At 32.5% G+C, this 18,413-nt stretch overlaps 1 protein-coding gene and 1 long non-coding RNA gene across 7 annotated transcripts in view; one reads left to right on the forward strand and one right to left on the reverse strand.

Annotated features, from left to right (window-relative positions):
- Window positions 1–18,413, reverse strand: part of LOC143049677 (uncharacterized) — a 79,361-nt gene that overhangs the window by 28,465 nt on the left and 32,483 nt on the right. For 4 of the 6 annotated variants that reach the window (XM_076223334.1, XM_076223333.1, XM_076223331.1 and 1 more), the window contains one exon: window positions 15,487–18,411. The exons of the other annotated variants lie outside the window; for them this stretch is intronic. In XM_076223334.1, the coding sequence (XP_076079449.1) occupies window positions 18,240–18,411 (172 nt within the window). In that variant the 3' untranslated portion in view covers window positions 15,487–18,239. Of the gene's footprint in view, window positions 1–15,486; window positions 18,412–18,413 lie in introns of those variants that run through there. 6 annotated transcript variants of the gene reach the window in all.
- LOC143049679 (uncharacterized) lies at window positions 471–3,078 on the forward strand. Its single transcript, XR_012970287.1, has 2 exons — window positions 471–526; window positions 1,257–3,078. It is a non-coding gene; the product is annotated as an uncharacterized LOC143049679 (long non-coding RNA).

Below are 18,413 nucleotides of genomic sequence, written 5' to 3' on the forward strand. Positions count from 1 at the left end.
CAAGAAAAACTTATATAAATACCGCGGGTATCAGTGTACGTGGTCGACCTGATAGCGGGCTACCGCGGGTAAAGGGACGTGGACGGCCGTGCTAGCGGGCTACCGCGGGTATCAGTGTACCCTTCATGAATTGGTTGGAGGTTCGATGTCAATCTCAATCGAGTTAATATGACTTTTGAACATCGGTATCCTATTAATATACGCATTTTATATTTACTATAACCACATTTTTTATAGAATCTTAGGTACACTTTCTGTTTTCAATTGCTCTTTGTCAAAAATACATATTTGAAATTTGAAATATGCATCAAAACCAAATCAAATTAATCATTTGTATTTTCTATGTGTTCATTTTACAACATATGTAAAAGCAGAGACATATAATTGTATTATATGTCTCTGGTAAAAGTATCCCGATTCAATCATGCGAAGGGTTATGTGCCCTGACTTAACATATTTAAATCACGTGACCATCTACCTTTTACGTAGACATATAAGGATATATTTACAGTTTATTTTGATTGAGGTATGTACTTTGTTTCAATTGTTTCCTGTAAAATATACATTCAATAATCATTACACAAACAAAAAAACTTAGACAGACACACACATATATACACACACACGCACCAATGTCTTGATTTTTTTATTTGTCTTATCAACTTTCGTTTTGTGTCTTTCACAAGATTTATATGTTTAAACATGTTGAATGTATTACTAATGTTTTTTGTATTTAATAAAATTTTGGTTACCTATTTTGATTTCATTTTTGTTTACGGTTAATATTAAGACTGCATAGAAAAAGTATGAACAATACTACCGATTTAGTTATTCTATGTCTTGGAATGCAATTTTTTATAACAAATCTTAGGAATAAGTCATTGCAGAATTCGTCATAAAGAAATTAATTCGCCAAGTTACTGTACGAATCCAATTCGTCGGTACGGATTCAATTCGCTACCATGCACGAATAAAACATCGTGATCACATATGAAGGGTCACATATTATATGATTCGTTACAAAACAGCACAAATACTGAACTACACTGACGAATTGTCTTTCAGATTAAATTCGTTATCGCGATTCTATCTGTAGAAATTACTCATCACATATTTTTGTAAATTGGTTATCACAATAATAAATGTTGTCACATATTTTCTCGAAATCGTGAAAAAGAATTTTTCCCTTAAAATAACATTTTATGTATTACTTATAGTAATACATGCACTTTCAATTTGTGTTATATATGTTGCAGAAACATGGCCAGTAAATGGAGTAATTGTGGTGTCTGCGATTATCGTCAGGTTACCAAGCCATCAGTAGTATGGTGTTCTGAATGTGAGGAAGGACTATGCGGAGGTTGTAGGGAACATCATAGTATTTCAAAGGCATCAAGAAACCACGAAACTGTTTCCATCGCAGAATACAAGAAATTACCAAAAGACATTCTCCAAATCGCCACGATCTGTAACAAACATAATGAGAAATACGAGCTTTTCTGTAGAAAGCACGATTGTCCGTGCTGTAAGAAATGTGTGAAGTCTCATAATGATTGTAAAGGTTTGACCGACATCAATGAACTCATAACAAACGTCAAAACTTCAAATGCATTTTACGAAATCGAACAAACCCTGCTGGAAGTCGCTGAGAATATTAAACTAATTAAAACTAACAGGGAAGATAATTTAACATCGTTAGAAAAACAGAAAAGGGAAATTGAAGAAGAAATAAAACAAACCAGGACAAAGATTTATCGTCATCTCGATGAACTTCAGGATGATTTGTTGAAAGAATTAATAGCAACCGAAGAAAAAGAGAACAGCAAAATACAGAAATTGTTAACTGATCTTAAAACAAAGGAAAGAGAGATAACAGAATTCAAAGAAACCGTTGCTAATATAAAACAGCATGCATCCGAACTGCAAGCATTTTTGGCCATAAAACATTTCGAAACAGATATTTCCGGTGCCGAAAAATTCCTTCACTCAATTATAAAGAGTGACACCACAAACCGAGTCAATATTTCATGCCAATTTACCAAGTCTTTTGCGCAAATCACAGCCAGCGTGCAGAAGTTTGGAGAAATTAATGTTAGTTGTGAACCATGCAATTTGTCTATCAAGAAACGGAAGCAAAAACAAGCTCAGATTATGGTAGCTATTCCGACCAAAAATATCGATAACCTGACATTGACGTTACAGAAACGTATCAATACATCGTTGTCAAATGTCCACGGTTGTTCACTGCTCCCAGATGGTAGGATGGTATTCGCTTGTTATAAACAAGACAAAACAATCATATTCAAGGCTGACGGATCAAAGGATTTCGAAATAGATAATATTGGACCTACATTTGATGTGGCATTTATCGGTGATGATTGTATTGCTGTCACATTTGCTAATCAAAAGGAGATAAAAATAATCGACACAAAGAACAAAAAATTAAAGAAAACAATCGAAGTTACGTCAGCCATTGATGGGGTAGCATACATAGAAGGACATTTGATTTATTGTGCCAAAGAGAAAGGACTACAGAAGATTTGTCTTAGTGATGAATCCATTACAACTGTTACCAATAACAAACTTTCGTCCTTAGCGTACGTTACAACATTCGGTGACAAACTGTTCTACACAAACAGTGACAATCATAGTATAACCTGTTGTGATTACCATGGTAACATACTGTGGACGTTCTGTGATAAAAATGTTCTGAGCTGTCCATTCGGTATTTCTGTAGACAATGATGGTAACGTGTTTGTAGTGGGATATACTTCTCGCAATGTGGTCGTCATCTCGCCTGATGGACAACGCTACAGACAACTTTTATCAAGTAAAGATGGACTGGTGAATCCACAGGTTCTGCATTATGACACATCTACCAAGAAAATGTTAGTTGCAAATCGAAACGAAACCGCGGTTTTGTATAACGTTAAATGATACGTTATTACATTTCATATTTCGAGAACAAGAGATAAAAAAGAGTCAATTTTTATTATTTAAACAATCAGCTAACTCTGAAAGATTCATTGATAAAGAATAACATGTATATTACAATTACAATACTTGGGATAACTTTAACACTTGTTTGAGGTTTTTGTGAGAACGCCGCTTTGTATACGTAAAGGAGTATTTCCGTTAAGTGCCGATTATGGACTCAAATTTCAGGTTCATCTGACAAAAGATTTTGAACACTTTTTAAACACTTGTGTACATGTGGCATGAGTGCAAATGAGACAACTCTCCATTCAAATAACAATTTATAAAAGTAAACCATTATAGGTCATTGTACGGCCTTCAACACGGAGCCTTGGCTCACACCGACCAACCAGCTATAAAGGGCACCAAAATTACTACTGTAAAACCATTGAAAAGGGAAAGCAACGGTCTAATCTGTATTAAAAAAAAAAGAAAAACGAGAAACACGTATAAACTACATAAACAAACGGCAACTACTGTACATCAGATTCCTGATTTAGGACAGATGCAAACATTTGCAGCTGGATTAAACGTTTTAATGGTACCAAACGTTCTCCCTTTTTCTGAACAATAGTATAACATTACAACATAGATAAACACACGATAAATATCAATTGGAAGGCTTAATTCAATCAAAATAACAAAATAACGTAAATTAACACACTTTGAACGAATGAATTTGATCTAGGTGTCTACTTTAGTCGAATCAATTAGTATGTGCGAAATATTTTAATTGATTTAGTCACTAAAAACGCTCCAATTCAAGATAAGATATGAAAAATCTATTAAATATGTCATAATATGTCACTTTTCAGATGGTTTTTGTCAAAAATGAAAGTGGGCGCATCGGTGTTCATTCTCAACCTTTATATATGTTATGCATTATCATCAAATACAACTAACATTTAGATATGAAGAATGACCACAAATGCGGCCACTTCCATTTCAAACGGAAACCGTCTAAAATAAACCAAAATGCAAACATTTCGAGGATTTCAGTAATTTAGCATATCTTAATGATGAGAGTACCCTATTAATGTGCATTATATTGACAAAAACAGCCCATATCTTTCTTCTTTCCAATTCTACATTTTAACAACTTTATAAAACTGCTAAATTTTGGGGCTAAAAAGGGTCTTACTGAACCTACTTCTTTGACAAAAGGGCTTTTGAATAACAAGAATGACAGTCGGCACTGTTGAAATGCATCTCTTAAAGAATTTTCACGTTGCACTTTTTAAATGTGTTTGTAAGATCTGAGACTACTATAACACTATTGTGTCTCTACTGTGTTATAGTAGTCTCAGGTAAGATACATTAACTGATGACCAACATGGAAAAAAAGGTAACAATGTTTATTTCCGTTCGCACTCCTACCTTATTTGTTTAATATCTGAATTGTATATAACTACAATAAAACTGTAAAAATACAACGCCAGAATTCATATTTGGCTCTTGTATTTTTGTTTAACGTTTTGAATATGAGACATAATAGAATCAGAAGATGTGGTATGAAAGCCAAAACAACTCCCCATCCAAGACACTATGTGCAAAAAGAAACAACTAAAGGTCACACTTTACACTGGTTGAACGATAAAGCTAGAAATGTAAAACAACGAAAGCAAGTTACAATGTGTCTGCAGGGATATTATACTTGTTTTGTTTGTTTTTGTTTTAATGCTGTTTTCATCAATTAAAAACGGTGTGGAAAATATCAATAAGCCCATTATCAGAGCTTAATTAGGGACCCCCTTAGGAAATTTTCTGAATCCGCCACTGGTTATATTATTTTACTGATGTTCACATTCTGTGTCATACAGTAACGAAGGAAAACATATATCTAGGGAATCGAATTAATTTAAGTAACAGTGAGATAAGGAGAATCAAGATAAGCGTCGCCAATGCATACATAATTAACAGCAAGAGACCTTAAACATACTGTATGTGTCGATCACCTGGTCTATGTGCATCTTCAATAATGAGCACTCATAAAATAAGGGAAAGTCCCTACTCAAATGTCAAAATCAAAAGGTTAAACACATCAAACGAATGGACAGCAGCTTCCATATTCCTGACTAGCTTAGTACAAGCATGTTCTTAAGAAGATAATGGTGGATTAAATCTGGTATGATACTTAGCTAAACATCTCACTTGTATGCCAGTCGCATAATATTCCATTATATTGACAACGATGTGTGAACCAACATGACAAACATACATAATTTAGTATACCTTTATTTATAGAGTTTTTGACAAAATCACAAATTGTAACTGAAGGGCAGTAATTTCTATAAGAAGAAATGTGACTCTTAATAATGATTCAACTGAAAATCTACAGCAGAGTTGACACAATCTGTACATCTTTTCTTGTTGGTCATTTTTCTTTAAAGTTTATACCTATCTTTTAAGCTTTGCAAGTTAAATGGCAAAAACTCAGTGAAAATCGTCATTTAGAATCTCTGTCTCAAAAAAAGGTTTACTAACGATTTCCGACACTTTTGACCTACCTTGTCGCGTTAATCGTTCATGTTATTTAAAGTTTCTTTCCATCTCGATTGTTATGAAGATTAAAGGCATTAATGCAAAAAAGTGGTAATTCGAGTGCACACGCTTGAATGTCTCGCTTTACTGATCACGATTAATTTTGTATTGAGAATATTGTAAATAAAGGTATGAATATAAATATAGGTATCACATAATCATATCATTATTAATCATCCGTAATAATCAAGATAAACCTTTCCCGTCCAACATGTACATGCACATACCAATAATTCCATACAACAAAAATAGATCACCTTCATTTTTTTATTGATATAAAATATAATCATGAAACCTGCATTTTGGTAAATGAACCATGAAATTGGGGTAGTGCCATATGATGCATGCCGGACAGACATGTACATCTTATAATGATTTGGTACACCAGATATAGTTGGCCTATTGATGAGATTCTAAATACACGACTTAACGTAGAAAACCTTATATCTGACCATTAATTCATTAAAATGAGGTCATGGTCAAATGTACCCGGCTTTTACCGACAATTTTTATGCAATTACCTCGAATTTTACATATCAAGTGGTCATCTCAGCATAAAGAATCTAAGCAAACGAGACAATTATAATTTTGAAATATCAATCACCTTATCAGCAATACACATAATTGAACTGAATTTGGGACATATATGAGCTTGAAGGTGCTACTCAGACTTTTTAAAACATTACCAGTGTCCGAGCAGAAAGTTGATGAACTAGGCATGCTAGGGTTATGTCAAAGAACATGGCATCCTTTAAAAAAAAAGTTCATTCGAAGATATCAAAACCCTGTTGATAAATATTCCGTATCGATTTTACAAATAATACAGGATGGTCTTGAAGTACAGATTCTAGGTACCGACGTTGTTTATAATCTTACGTGTTAAAGTGTTCTTTTTTGTTGTGTTTGTATATTTTAACATCAAAATTTTCGAGTGGATTGATATTTATACATCCCCGTATTATTGTGCTATGATATTTTTTTGTTAGGCAGTTAAGCTGCCTTATGCGAGCATGCTGAAATACGTGCCATTGTTATCATCTAGCTGGCTACTATATTATTTGTAACTTATTGGACAGGTTTTTTTATACTTTTCATTCTGGATTACAAAAAATATGACCAGAAAAACCTTAAATGATCGTCGATTTCCCCAAAAGTTTTAAAGTTGCACATAGGAAGTAGAGCACATTAGGAATCCTTATGTAGTTTATTATCCCCTGAGCTTTTGGCTAAGATGTCAAAGAACAAATGTATGAAATATCTAATCGCCGAAAATTTCTAAAGACAAGTAGTTAAGATTTCCCAAATTGCAAAAGTCGTAGGAATATTGTTTGTCGTCAATACGTAGTCAACTACGTATATAAGTTCAACTGATCACGTTGTTGGCGGCAATTTTGAATTTAAAAGAAGACGAAATTTTCGTATCTTTTCAATTTGGACGCAGGGGTTCAAATTAAAGGTGGTCCGAGGTCTGCGAGCTTCCACTTTTGCAGTCGGACTTTTTACTTGGTTACTAGCTACGCACGTTATGCCCGACAGACCTTGAAAGAATATAAAAAAAATAACTTTGCAAACATCTTTACCAAATAAAATTGAGAAAGGAAATGGTGAATATGTCAAAGCGACAACCACCTGACCAAAGAGCAGACAACAGCCGAAGGCAACCAAAGGGTCTTCAATGTAGCGAGAATTCCCGCACCCGTAGGTGTCCTTCAGCTGGCCCCTAAAAATATGCATAATAGTACAGTGATAATGGACGTCATACTAAACTCCGAATTATACACAAGAAACTAAAATTTAAAATCATACAAGACTAAAAAAGGCCAGAGGCTCCTGACTTGGGACAGGCGCAAAATTGCGGCGGGGTTAAACATGTTTATGAGATCTCAACCCTCCCCCTATACCTCTAGCCAATGTAGAAAAGTAAAAGAATAACAATACGCACATTAAAATTCAGTTCAAGAGAAGTCCGATTCCGATGTCAAAAGATGTAACAAAAGAAAATAAATAAAATGACAATAATACATAAATAACAACAGACTACTAGCAGTTAACTGACATGCCAGCTCCAGACCTCAATTAAACTGATTGAAAGATTATGTCTTCATCATATGAATATCAGGTACAATCCCTCCCGTTAGGGGTTTAGTATCATACTATCATAAAATATATGGGAAGAAAATAACCCGTGTCATGCCAACAACTGTTTTTTTTTAGAAATAAATGTGTTTAGTTCCGATGCAAAGACCCTATCAGTGAATCAATGTTAAAGCCAAAATATGCAATCTTTAATGACCTGACAACAGTATCGTAACTATATCCCCTTTTAATAAGTCTATTTAAAGGTTTCGTTAGTTTCTGAGGTGAATACTGACATTTTTGTGCTTTATAAAGAATATTTCCATAAAAAATTGGATGTGAAATCCCTGAACGTATAAGATGTCTGCATGTTGAGTTATATTTACGAATTATTTCCTTATACCGGTGATAAAATTTAGTAAATGTTTTGACCAGTTTGTGATATCGAAAACCCTGGTGTAATAGTTTTCAGTAATACATAAATTTCTCTCGCTAAAATCTAATACGTTGTTACATACACGAGCGAATCGTATAAGTTGAGATATATAAACACCATAAGATGGTGACAAGGGAACGTCACCATCTAAAAATGGATAATTAACAATAGGAAATGAAAAATCATCTCTTTTATCATAATTTTTTGTATTAAGCTTCCCGTTTATGATATAGATATCAAGATCGAGGAAAGGGCAGTGGTCATTGTTATCATTAGCTTTATTTAAAGTAAGTTCTACAGGATAAATTTCTTTAGTATACATACTGAAGTCGTCATTATTGAGAGCCAATATATCATCCAAATATATAAAAGTATTGTTAAATTTTTGTATCAAATGTTGTTTTGATGGGTCTTTGCTAATTTTAGTCATAAATTGTAACTCATAACAATACAAAAACAGGTCCGCAATAAGTGGTGCACAGTTAGTCCCCATTTGAATTCCAATAACTTGACGATATACGGAATCTCCAAAGCGAACAAAAATGTTATCAAGTAAAAATTCAAGTGCATAAATAGTATCAAAGCATGTCCAATTGACATAGTTCTTTTGTTTATTGCTACTAAAAATATGATCTTAAAGAGTTTGAACATATGTACTCGCATTCCGACTTTTTAAATGCCCAGTTAATTAGGGATGTGAATTTTTTCTTAATAAGAATATGAGGCAAAGTGGTATATAGGGTAGAAAAATCAAAACTTTGAACAGATTCAAAATCACCAATATATGCATGCAATTTATCAAGTATCAAGTTTTTGACACTCCAAAAGTAATTAATTCCACTATTTTCAAAGGCCTTATTTGAACAATTTATTATCAGGTTTTTTATTGTACCAAGTGTACTAGTAAGTAAAACAGACAATTTAGTAGTTGAACAATGGCTAGAAGATGAAATAAATCTATATTTGTAAGGTTTTTTGTGCAGCTTCGGAAGCCAGTACATAGTTGGGACTTTCATTGTGTTTGGTTCTGCTTGTAAAGAAGTAGCTAAAAGTTTATGTTTGTTACATATGTCGTTTTCTGAAAATGAAGTCAGTTGGAATGTTGGTGAATTCGTGATTTCCTTTTACAGATCCTCTATATAAAATTTACGTCAAACAATAATGATATTATCAGCAGCTTTATCAGCCGGGAAATAACAAATTCCTTGGCTAGTTCTGTTAGTTTATTTTTGAAACGCGAAATAGGGTTTTTATAGTTTTTGTTATGGTAAAATGTTCTTTAAAATGTTGTAGTCGAATATCAACTATCTTAATTACTGAATTAAAAAAAGAGTCCAAAGATTTTTTGTCAGCTTTTTCCCGTTTTACCCATTTCAAACAGTAGGCACGGAGTGAGTCGAAATGGGAAATTGGGCCATAGGTGTATTCTGAATTACTGCAATTTCACGACATAGGTGTATTTTCAGTGATATTTACATCTTTACACAATTGGATATAATTAAACACATATTTTCGGGTAGATTTCTTGTAAATATAACAAATGAGAGGGAGTTCAGTATTATCAAAATATCCAGGAATTTGGTCTTTAACAGAATGGTCGTTAAAAATACCGGCAATATTTACAAAATCAAAACCTTTATTGACATACTTTATTTTAATAAAATGTTTTTTTATGATCTTCAGGGCGATCAATTTTTGGAAACAGTTTAGAATAACAATATGCCATTATAATTTGGACAATTTCATACTTAGGACTGTAATATGAAATTGTGTTGCAATCCTCTAAAATTTAATTTAATTTATGTATAGGTAAAGAACAAAGCTTGGTTAACAGATAATGTCTGCCGTTGTTTTTTGAAATAGAAATTAGGTCCAAAATATTTGTATGGTTGGTCCGAAATTTTCTTTGCCTGATTGCGATTTTTTCTGCGTCCATGAGAACGATTTTTAAGAACAGTTTCAGAAACTATATCCAAAATGTTAACATAATCGGTTCTTGATATATTGCCAATTCCCATGATATTATCATTAAGACCGAGAGGGTAGACTGTCTGTAATTTTTAAATCCAATTTAATTCATTTATTTTTCGTGATCGTACAAACTTTTAATGAGAAATTTCCTAATAAACGATCTCAAACTTATTTCCATCATTACTATTCATGACAGCGATGTTCAATTTATTCAACCGCTAGCTTTATACATAAAATCGCCGATAAATAATGTGTAAATCCGAGTAAAATCGTATCTCACTATCTGTCAAAAATAGTTGACACAGCATAGGTTTCTGACACAGAATGAATGTGGTCTAATGAACTTTAAAAAAAAATTTGCCTTTGAGCAATTCACTATGCTGTTGAATATTAATCCTCTCAAAAAAATGTTTGAAGAAATTTTCTTTTTATTTATGAAATCTGAAATGAAAAAAATTGACCCCCCCAATTTTTTTTTCACATCCCCCTTTCCCTTATTTCGAAACTGATCTCAATTCAAATTTCTAATGAAGTTTGCAACAATAACTACTCATTTAAATACATCATAAAATAACAAAATGTAAAAAAGTGCTTGTTATCACTGAATGGTAAAGATTGTTTTAATCTATCAGTTGGTAGTAAAAGTGAATATACATTGTATATTGTATAAAACAATGATTTAAGTTGATTCAACTACTATTATGGACAAAGAAAGATAACTCCAATTGAAATCCAATTGGAATTTCTTGCTATTGAACAATATTGTGCAATTAGATATTTCTTGCTATTGTGCAATACGGTGCAATTGAAAATATTTGCTATTGCACAATACTGTGCAATTGAAGATTTCTTCCTATTGCACAATACTGTGCAATTGAAGATTTCTTGCTATTGCTGAATACTGTGCAATTGAAAATTTCTTGCTATTGCACAATACTTAATATAATAATTTTGGATCCTGATTTGGACCAACTTGAAAACTGGGCCCATAATAAAAAATCTAAGTACATGTTTAGATTCAGCATATCAAAGAGGCACAAGAAAGAATTTTTGTTAAAATAAAACTTAGTTTAATTTGGACACTTTGGACTTTAATATAGACCAATTTTAAAACGGGACCAAAAATTAAGAATCTACATACACAGTTAGATTTGGCATATCAAAGAACCCCAATTATTCAATTTTTTATGAAATCAAACAAAGTTTGATTTTGGACCCCGATTTAGACCAACTCGAAAACTGGGCCAATAATAAAAAATCTAAGTACATTTTAAGATTCAGCATATCAAAGAACCCCAAGGATTCATTTTTTGTTAAAATCAAACTAAGTTTAATTTTGGACCCTTTGGACCTTAATGTAGACCAATTTGAAAACTGGACCAAAAATTAAGAATCTACATACACAGTTAGATTCGGCATATCAAAGAACCCCAATTATTCAATTTTTGATGAAATCAAACAAAGTTTAATTTGGACCCTTTGGGCCCTTTATTCCTAAACTGTTGGGACCAAAACTCCCAAAATCAATACCAACCTTCCTTTCATGGTCATAAACCTTGTGTTTAAATTTCATAGATTTCTATTAACTTATACTAAAGTTATGGTGCGAAAACCAAGAAAAATGCTTATTTGGGTCCCTTTTTGGCCCTTTATTCCTAAACTGTTGGGACCAAAACTCCCAAAATCAATACCAACCTTCCTTTTATGGTCATAAACCTTGTGTTTAAATTTCATAGATTTCTATTAACTTATACTAAAGTTATGGTGCGAAAACCAAGAAAAATGCTTATTTGGGTCCCTTTTTTGGCCCTTTATTCCTAAACTGTTGGGACCAAAACTCCCAAAATCAATACCAACCTTCCTTTTATGGTCATAAACCTTGTGTTTAAATTTCATAGATTTCTATTAACTTATACTAAAGTTATGGTGCGAAAACCAAGAAAAATGCTTATTTGGGTCCCTTTTTGGCCCCTAATTCCTAAAATGTTGGGACCAAAACTCCCAAAAAGCAATCCCAACCTTTCTTTTGTGGTCATAAACCTTGTGTTAAAATTTCATTATGCGGTCGTATAAACCAACATTGAAACCAAAATGGCTGCCGCGAGATTACAATATTGGATCCGATTCCGGAAGCGGATAAGGGTAACAAAATACATCTATGCATGGTAAATAAATATAAACACTAGAATTGAAAACCGAAAGACATATGTAAAAGAAAGAAAAAGCAGAAAATAATTTGTACACCAATTTGAATGTGAAAATCCAATACATTGTGACAGTTGGGAACAGTTTATTTAACAATATATATTTTCCTGGTAACAGTATAATTTTTTTTTATCAGTGATAAATGTTGGTAATGCATGTTAAATGCTTTTCAAGTTGAACATATTACTGCAATTTCAAGGGGTATTTTTGTCTTCTCAATTTTGATAAATCAGTTAAAATAGCTGGAAGTTTCTTATATAAAAAAAAGATGTGGTATGATTGCCAATGAGACAACTATCCACAAGAGTCAAAAATGACCAAAACTTGGTAACGGTCAAGATCCCCACCCCTAAACCATATATATTTATGTAGGGGACAATATAACAAATCATGAAATATAGGTGGAGTTCGTGGGGCCACTCTACCCCTATCTGTTTGAGAATTTATAATGGTCGAGATCCACAATCTTAAACAATATATATATTTATGTATGGGACAATATTACAAATCAAATGAATTATAAGGGGGTCCCTATGGTCACTGTACACCCTCCTGTTTGAAAACTTGGAAACATTCGAGATCATCACCCCTTAACCATATATACTCATGTATATAAAGACTATATATATAACAAATCAAATGAAATATAGGGGAAGTCCCTGTTGTCACCCTACCCCTCATGTTGAAGAACTTTGAAAAAGTTGGGATCCCCAACTCTAAATTAAATGAAATAGAGGGGGAGTCCCTGCAGTCACCTGATTGAGAAATTGGAAACAGTCAAGATAAACCTTTAAATTAAACCATATATATTAATGTATGAGAACTAATCCAATGAAATATAGGGAGAGTCCTTAGGATCACCCTACCCACTCCTGTTTGATTTGATAACTTAGAAACAGATGAGAGCCCCACCCCTCAACCATATATATTCATGTATTGGACAATATAACAAATCAAATGAAATATAGGGGAAGTCACTGGGGTCCCCAACCCCCTCCTGTTTGAAAACTTGATAACGGCCGAGATCCCCATCCATAAACCATATATGAGGGGGAGGACAGGGATAAGGGAGACAGGGAGAAAGGGGGTAGGAGAAAGGGGTGGAAGAAAGGAGAAAGGGGGTAGGAGAAAGGAGAGGAAGGCTGGGAGAAAGGAGAAAAAGTTGGAGAAAAAATAAAATATGAAAAAATAAAATATCTCTCTTTTTTTCCGGTAAATCAAAAAAAATAAGGAGAAGAGGGGTGGGAGAAGGGTACCCCCCTGTCCTCCCCCTCATATATAAGACAATATAAAAAATCAAATGAAAATAGGGGTAGTCCCTAGGGTCATCCCACACCCTCTTGTGTGTGTTTTGAGAACTTGTAAAAGATTGAGATACCAACGCCTAAACCATATTCATTCCTGTTTGTCATTTCAAAAAAGATTGAATGACATACAAGGTCAATGTCATATGCGACACATATGCATATCACTTTGCTAGACCCTAACACCCTCATTTTATGCCAAACTTAGACATCATGGACTTGGTGTGAAGGTGGGCGTCATTTACATTTACTATGGACAGGTCAGTCAGACCTCGCCCTTGATCCCTGTAGTAGTAAACATTTGTCTGATTTGTGTCTCATAACTTTTGTACTGTACAACACAAACTCAGTTTTCTTTCCAGGGAAGCAAGTCCATTCATACTTTTACAAGCTCGTACTAAAGTCATCTTGAACTACTAACAGTCAACTAATACGAACAATTACGATCAACTAGAAGAACTGCAATCATTGCAAATTTGTACCACTGCTGACTCATTCGTGGTCATGTGCGTTGCTATTGAAAACCTTGATAAAATATGAATTATTTGCCTTAATGATTAATTCATTAAATGAACATAAATGTACAATTATATATGAATTTTTAATGCTTGTTCTTTTAAATCTTTAAAAAAAGTTGAAGCAGCTTTGCCACAGTTTTCATAATTATGTTTGCCTTGGTTTTTGGTTAACTGCCTACAGTGCTTACAGCGCTTTGATTTTTCATTTTTACTAATTTGCTTTGTCTATAGAGTGTCTGTATGCCATTTTATTTTATTTTTTGAAATAGTTACTAGTATTTGTTTTGACTGTTAGCTGCTGTAACCCAGTTTCTGACATTTTTACATATGTCAGTTTGTTTTGCTCACTCATTATTGTCAACATATTGGAAATTTATGTGTCTGTGAGAGGTTAAGCTAGCTATAATACAAAGTTTAATTCTCCATTTCTGTGGAGCCTCCGACTTTTGTCGTAGAAAGTAAAAAGCTTTGTTTTTAAGAAGGTGGAAGACCTGGATGCTTCACACTTTTTGTACATATGCCTTATCATATGAAGTCTGTCATATGTTTCATTGTTCTTAATCTCACTTTCATGGTTCATGGACTACTTGAAAAAAAGTTCAGATTTATTGTAATGTTACTTTCTCTCTTATTATGAGTATGATAGATGTATTTGATATGTGAGTTCCTTGCAAGGTCATCATGCCTGTCAAACAGTTTTCACTTGATCTCAACCTCACTTAAATAATCTGTGTCGAAGGTTTAGTTTAGGAGGTGAAGTCCATATCTCAGATACTAAATGTATAAGCAATGGGTCAAGTTAACTTGGTGTATGGAAGGATTGTTTGATGTACATGTCCAACTGGCAGGTGTCATCTGACTTTGACCTCATTTTCATGGTTCAGTGGTTATAGGTAAGTTTTTGGTTTTTGGTCTGTTTTTATTATACTGTATGCAATAGGTCTACTATATTCAGTATATTGAATTATTGTAGGGTGTTCGTGTCGCACTGTCATTTTCATGGTTCAGTTGTCAAAGTTCGGTTTTTGATTTTTTGTCTTTTTTCTCACACTATATACAATAGATCCACTATATTTTGTGTATGGAAATATGTAATAATGTACATGTCAGTCTCATATAGGTTTTATTTGACCTTGACCTCTAATTTTTCTTTAACTATAAGCAAAAGGTCAACTATATTTGCTGTATGGAAGGATTGAAAGCCTGGCATGGTAACAATGAACCCTTAAATTGAGATCATTGTAAGATGATAATTATCATCATTTTAAGGGCAATTTCTCCAAAAGAAAACGGACAGTAGGTCATTTTCCTGGTAATTTTTTTTAAGGTCTTAACTACTTTTGTACTATCTGATTAGCATGTTCAAAATATTATATTATACAGTCTTTTCATTTTCAATATTAGAGAAGGATGATTCAAAATTTACAACTTATTTCCACACATAAATCAAAAACAGGCATATTTATAAAATATTTATTTATTTGTAAAATGTTCTACCAGATAAAATGACACAGTATAATGACAGCACTCACTTCCAAACACATTCTGTTACAATATAAAAACAATTGTATGCATAATAAGTATAAATAATTCATTAAACTACAGTAAAATCCATTAATTCAGATACATGAGTTAATAATGGAAAGGGAGTATCTCAAAATGTTATTCAATCAAATGAAAGCAAATTTATATGGCTCCAATTGTCTATCTACTCTACTGAATAAAAGTGAGAGAAATATGTTTCCTGGTTAAAAAAGGAAAAACAAAAGATGATAAAATTTTAGTTCTATGACAATTAAATCTGGAAATCTATAATCTTAGGTATTTCCTTCCAAATCCCCTCATCTATGTATAACTTTGTAGTGCCTACTCTTATGTGTTCCTCATATGTTTGAAATAAATTATAATTCTAAGACAGTACCTCAACATGTGGTATATCATTGGTACCTTCTTTGATAAAATTTAGCAAATGAATCAACAAATTCAAGAAAAAAAATTCCTAGGTAAGTTTTACTCTTGATGCTATTGATTACACTCATACCTATCAAGCATATTAAAACATCAAATTTAGAAGTAATTTAAACAAAACCCAGTTAGTTAGGTCAACCCAATCATACAGGGGTCTTATAGAAGTATAGTCAAAAATTCAAATACATTCCTTTAACATTCAATTTAACATTAAAAGGAATACAAAAATACAATGAAGTTTTTTTTCCAGACGAAATTTTTAATTCCAACAAGCAAAGGTAAAGATAAACTGATGTTTCAGTGAAAAGGCCACAATCATAAGCATTCAATGTGAATATTCAACAAAAAGAGTTATTTCAACAGAATGAAATTGTCGATATTGTGCCATTCTAAACATGATAAAGTTATTTAAGGCGTAAAATCTATTTTTGTTTTTAATTATTCAAGATTTCACATGACAGAAGAAGTAAACATAATAGGCCATAATGCGTAGGAGAAACATTTATATGAGACCATAAACAATGAATCTGTAGATTTTTCAACAACACTTAATTTCAAATGGGAGAAGGGAGCAATATTTTTATCCAATCTAAAAACCCTTGCCATATTTTATTTAAACAGAAAGTTAACAAACCAAATATCAAGTACAAATAAAGAAGATTCAACAATCTGTATCTGGCCTTAAATAATCTCTCAGCGGAATATTCAGTGCAGATCTGTCATTTAAAATTGACAGAAAGAGAGCATCAAATCAATCCACCACAAGGACCACTGAATTTCATTAAAAAATTTGCAGTTGGCATGCAAAAATTTGCCAACTGTAGATATAGCTTGCATAACACAAATTGTACAACAACTTAGGGGAGATAACTCAGGTAAATATCATCCATTCTGTGTTCATAATAAGCTTCCTTGCTGCTTCCTTAATGTATAGTGGCAAGTATTTCATGCATATTCAGAACAACCTAGCACAATTATAAGAGTATCATGATTATATCAAATGAATACAGATATTGCTAAAATGTTGGAAAAAAATTGAATCCATAATATATAAATTTTTGAGTGAAAATATTTGGTCTGCATAATTCTCCAACTATAATTCCATTAAAAAACAATATTCTTTGTTCTGAATTTTTTTTTGTCAAACATGATCCATAAGAAGAAATATCCCAAATTTCTCTTGATGTTTGTTTAACTATTTTGATATTTTCAGGTGTTTTTTTTTTAAATAAAGTCATCAGCAAATCAAATATATATATTTCAACTGAATTAAACCAATTAAAAAATTAAGTTTTGCATTTATTACTAATATTTCCAAAAAAATGAGGTCTGGGTATAATTTTGATTAATATTGTCAATAATTTTTTTTAAACTGTTTCTAGGAAACTTCATTTTTTTTAACTTACGGGAAAAACATATAATGAAAATGACATACTAACTATTTCTATAGGACATGTATAAACACTTGTTCTGTGGATTATATTGACACTGACATGATACATTAAAGCAACATAAAATTAATAACAGGAAAAAATTACAGAAAAAATATTTTGACTAACTTTATTAAAAAAAATATTGGTCCAAAGGACCAGAATAAGTAGAATTATGAATTATTTAGAACATGGAATGTTTTTTCCTAAATTTCATTTTTTTAACAGTATAAAACAGTTGACCAAAAAATTACATATCAATGACTAAAGCATTTGTACTCTATTCTATACTCTGTATTCAGCAGGAAAGGGGAGAGAAACAAGGACCCTTAAACCCAAACATAAACATAGTTTAAAGCTCTGTTCTGCTTTTTACCAAAAATATAAAACATTCAATTTTCTCCGAAAACGTTTCTATATTCTTCTGTTTTTGGTCTACTAAAAGATACCTTGATTTTCTAAGTACATCTTCTGCCCTCTATCTCCTGCCCTAAATAGGCATCTATCAAAGTTCTCCATGAATACAGAATATGGCACACTTACACACACACATTCATCAATCGTGAACATGATTTTCCTGATAAAATATAATAACAAATTACAATCATCATTCTACACCATTCCTAAAGAGATAAATTTAATCAAATATCACAGAAACTTTGTACCTTGCCATGGAAACATCATAGTTGCCATAGAAACTGGCAGTAATAGATATAATGAAGTAACCATAGCAATTCTCAGATCTACTCTCTTCCTGGTCAGTCATACATCCCATAAGCCATTACATTTTTCATGCTAGTTTCCATAGCAATGATTAAAACCTATAGCCATAATAGTCCACATATTTAAATGCATTTGATTGTTTTATGGCTTTGGCGAGAGCAAGAGATTTCCTTGTTTTCCGTGCTGCAAGGCGATGCATTCTTGCTAGCTGTTTCTCTTCCTGTCTGTGTCTTTTTGCTTCTAAATTCTTTCTCTTCAACCATCT

Source organism: Mytilus galloprovincialis, chromosome 10, assembly GCF_965363235.1.
Source record: "Mytilus galloprovincialis chromosome 10, xbMytGall1.hap1.1, whole genome shotgun sequence".
Classification (NCBI taxonomy): Eukaryota; Metazoa; Mollusca; class Bivalvia; order Mytilida; family Mytilidae; genus Mytilus; species Mytilus galloprovincialis.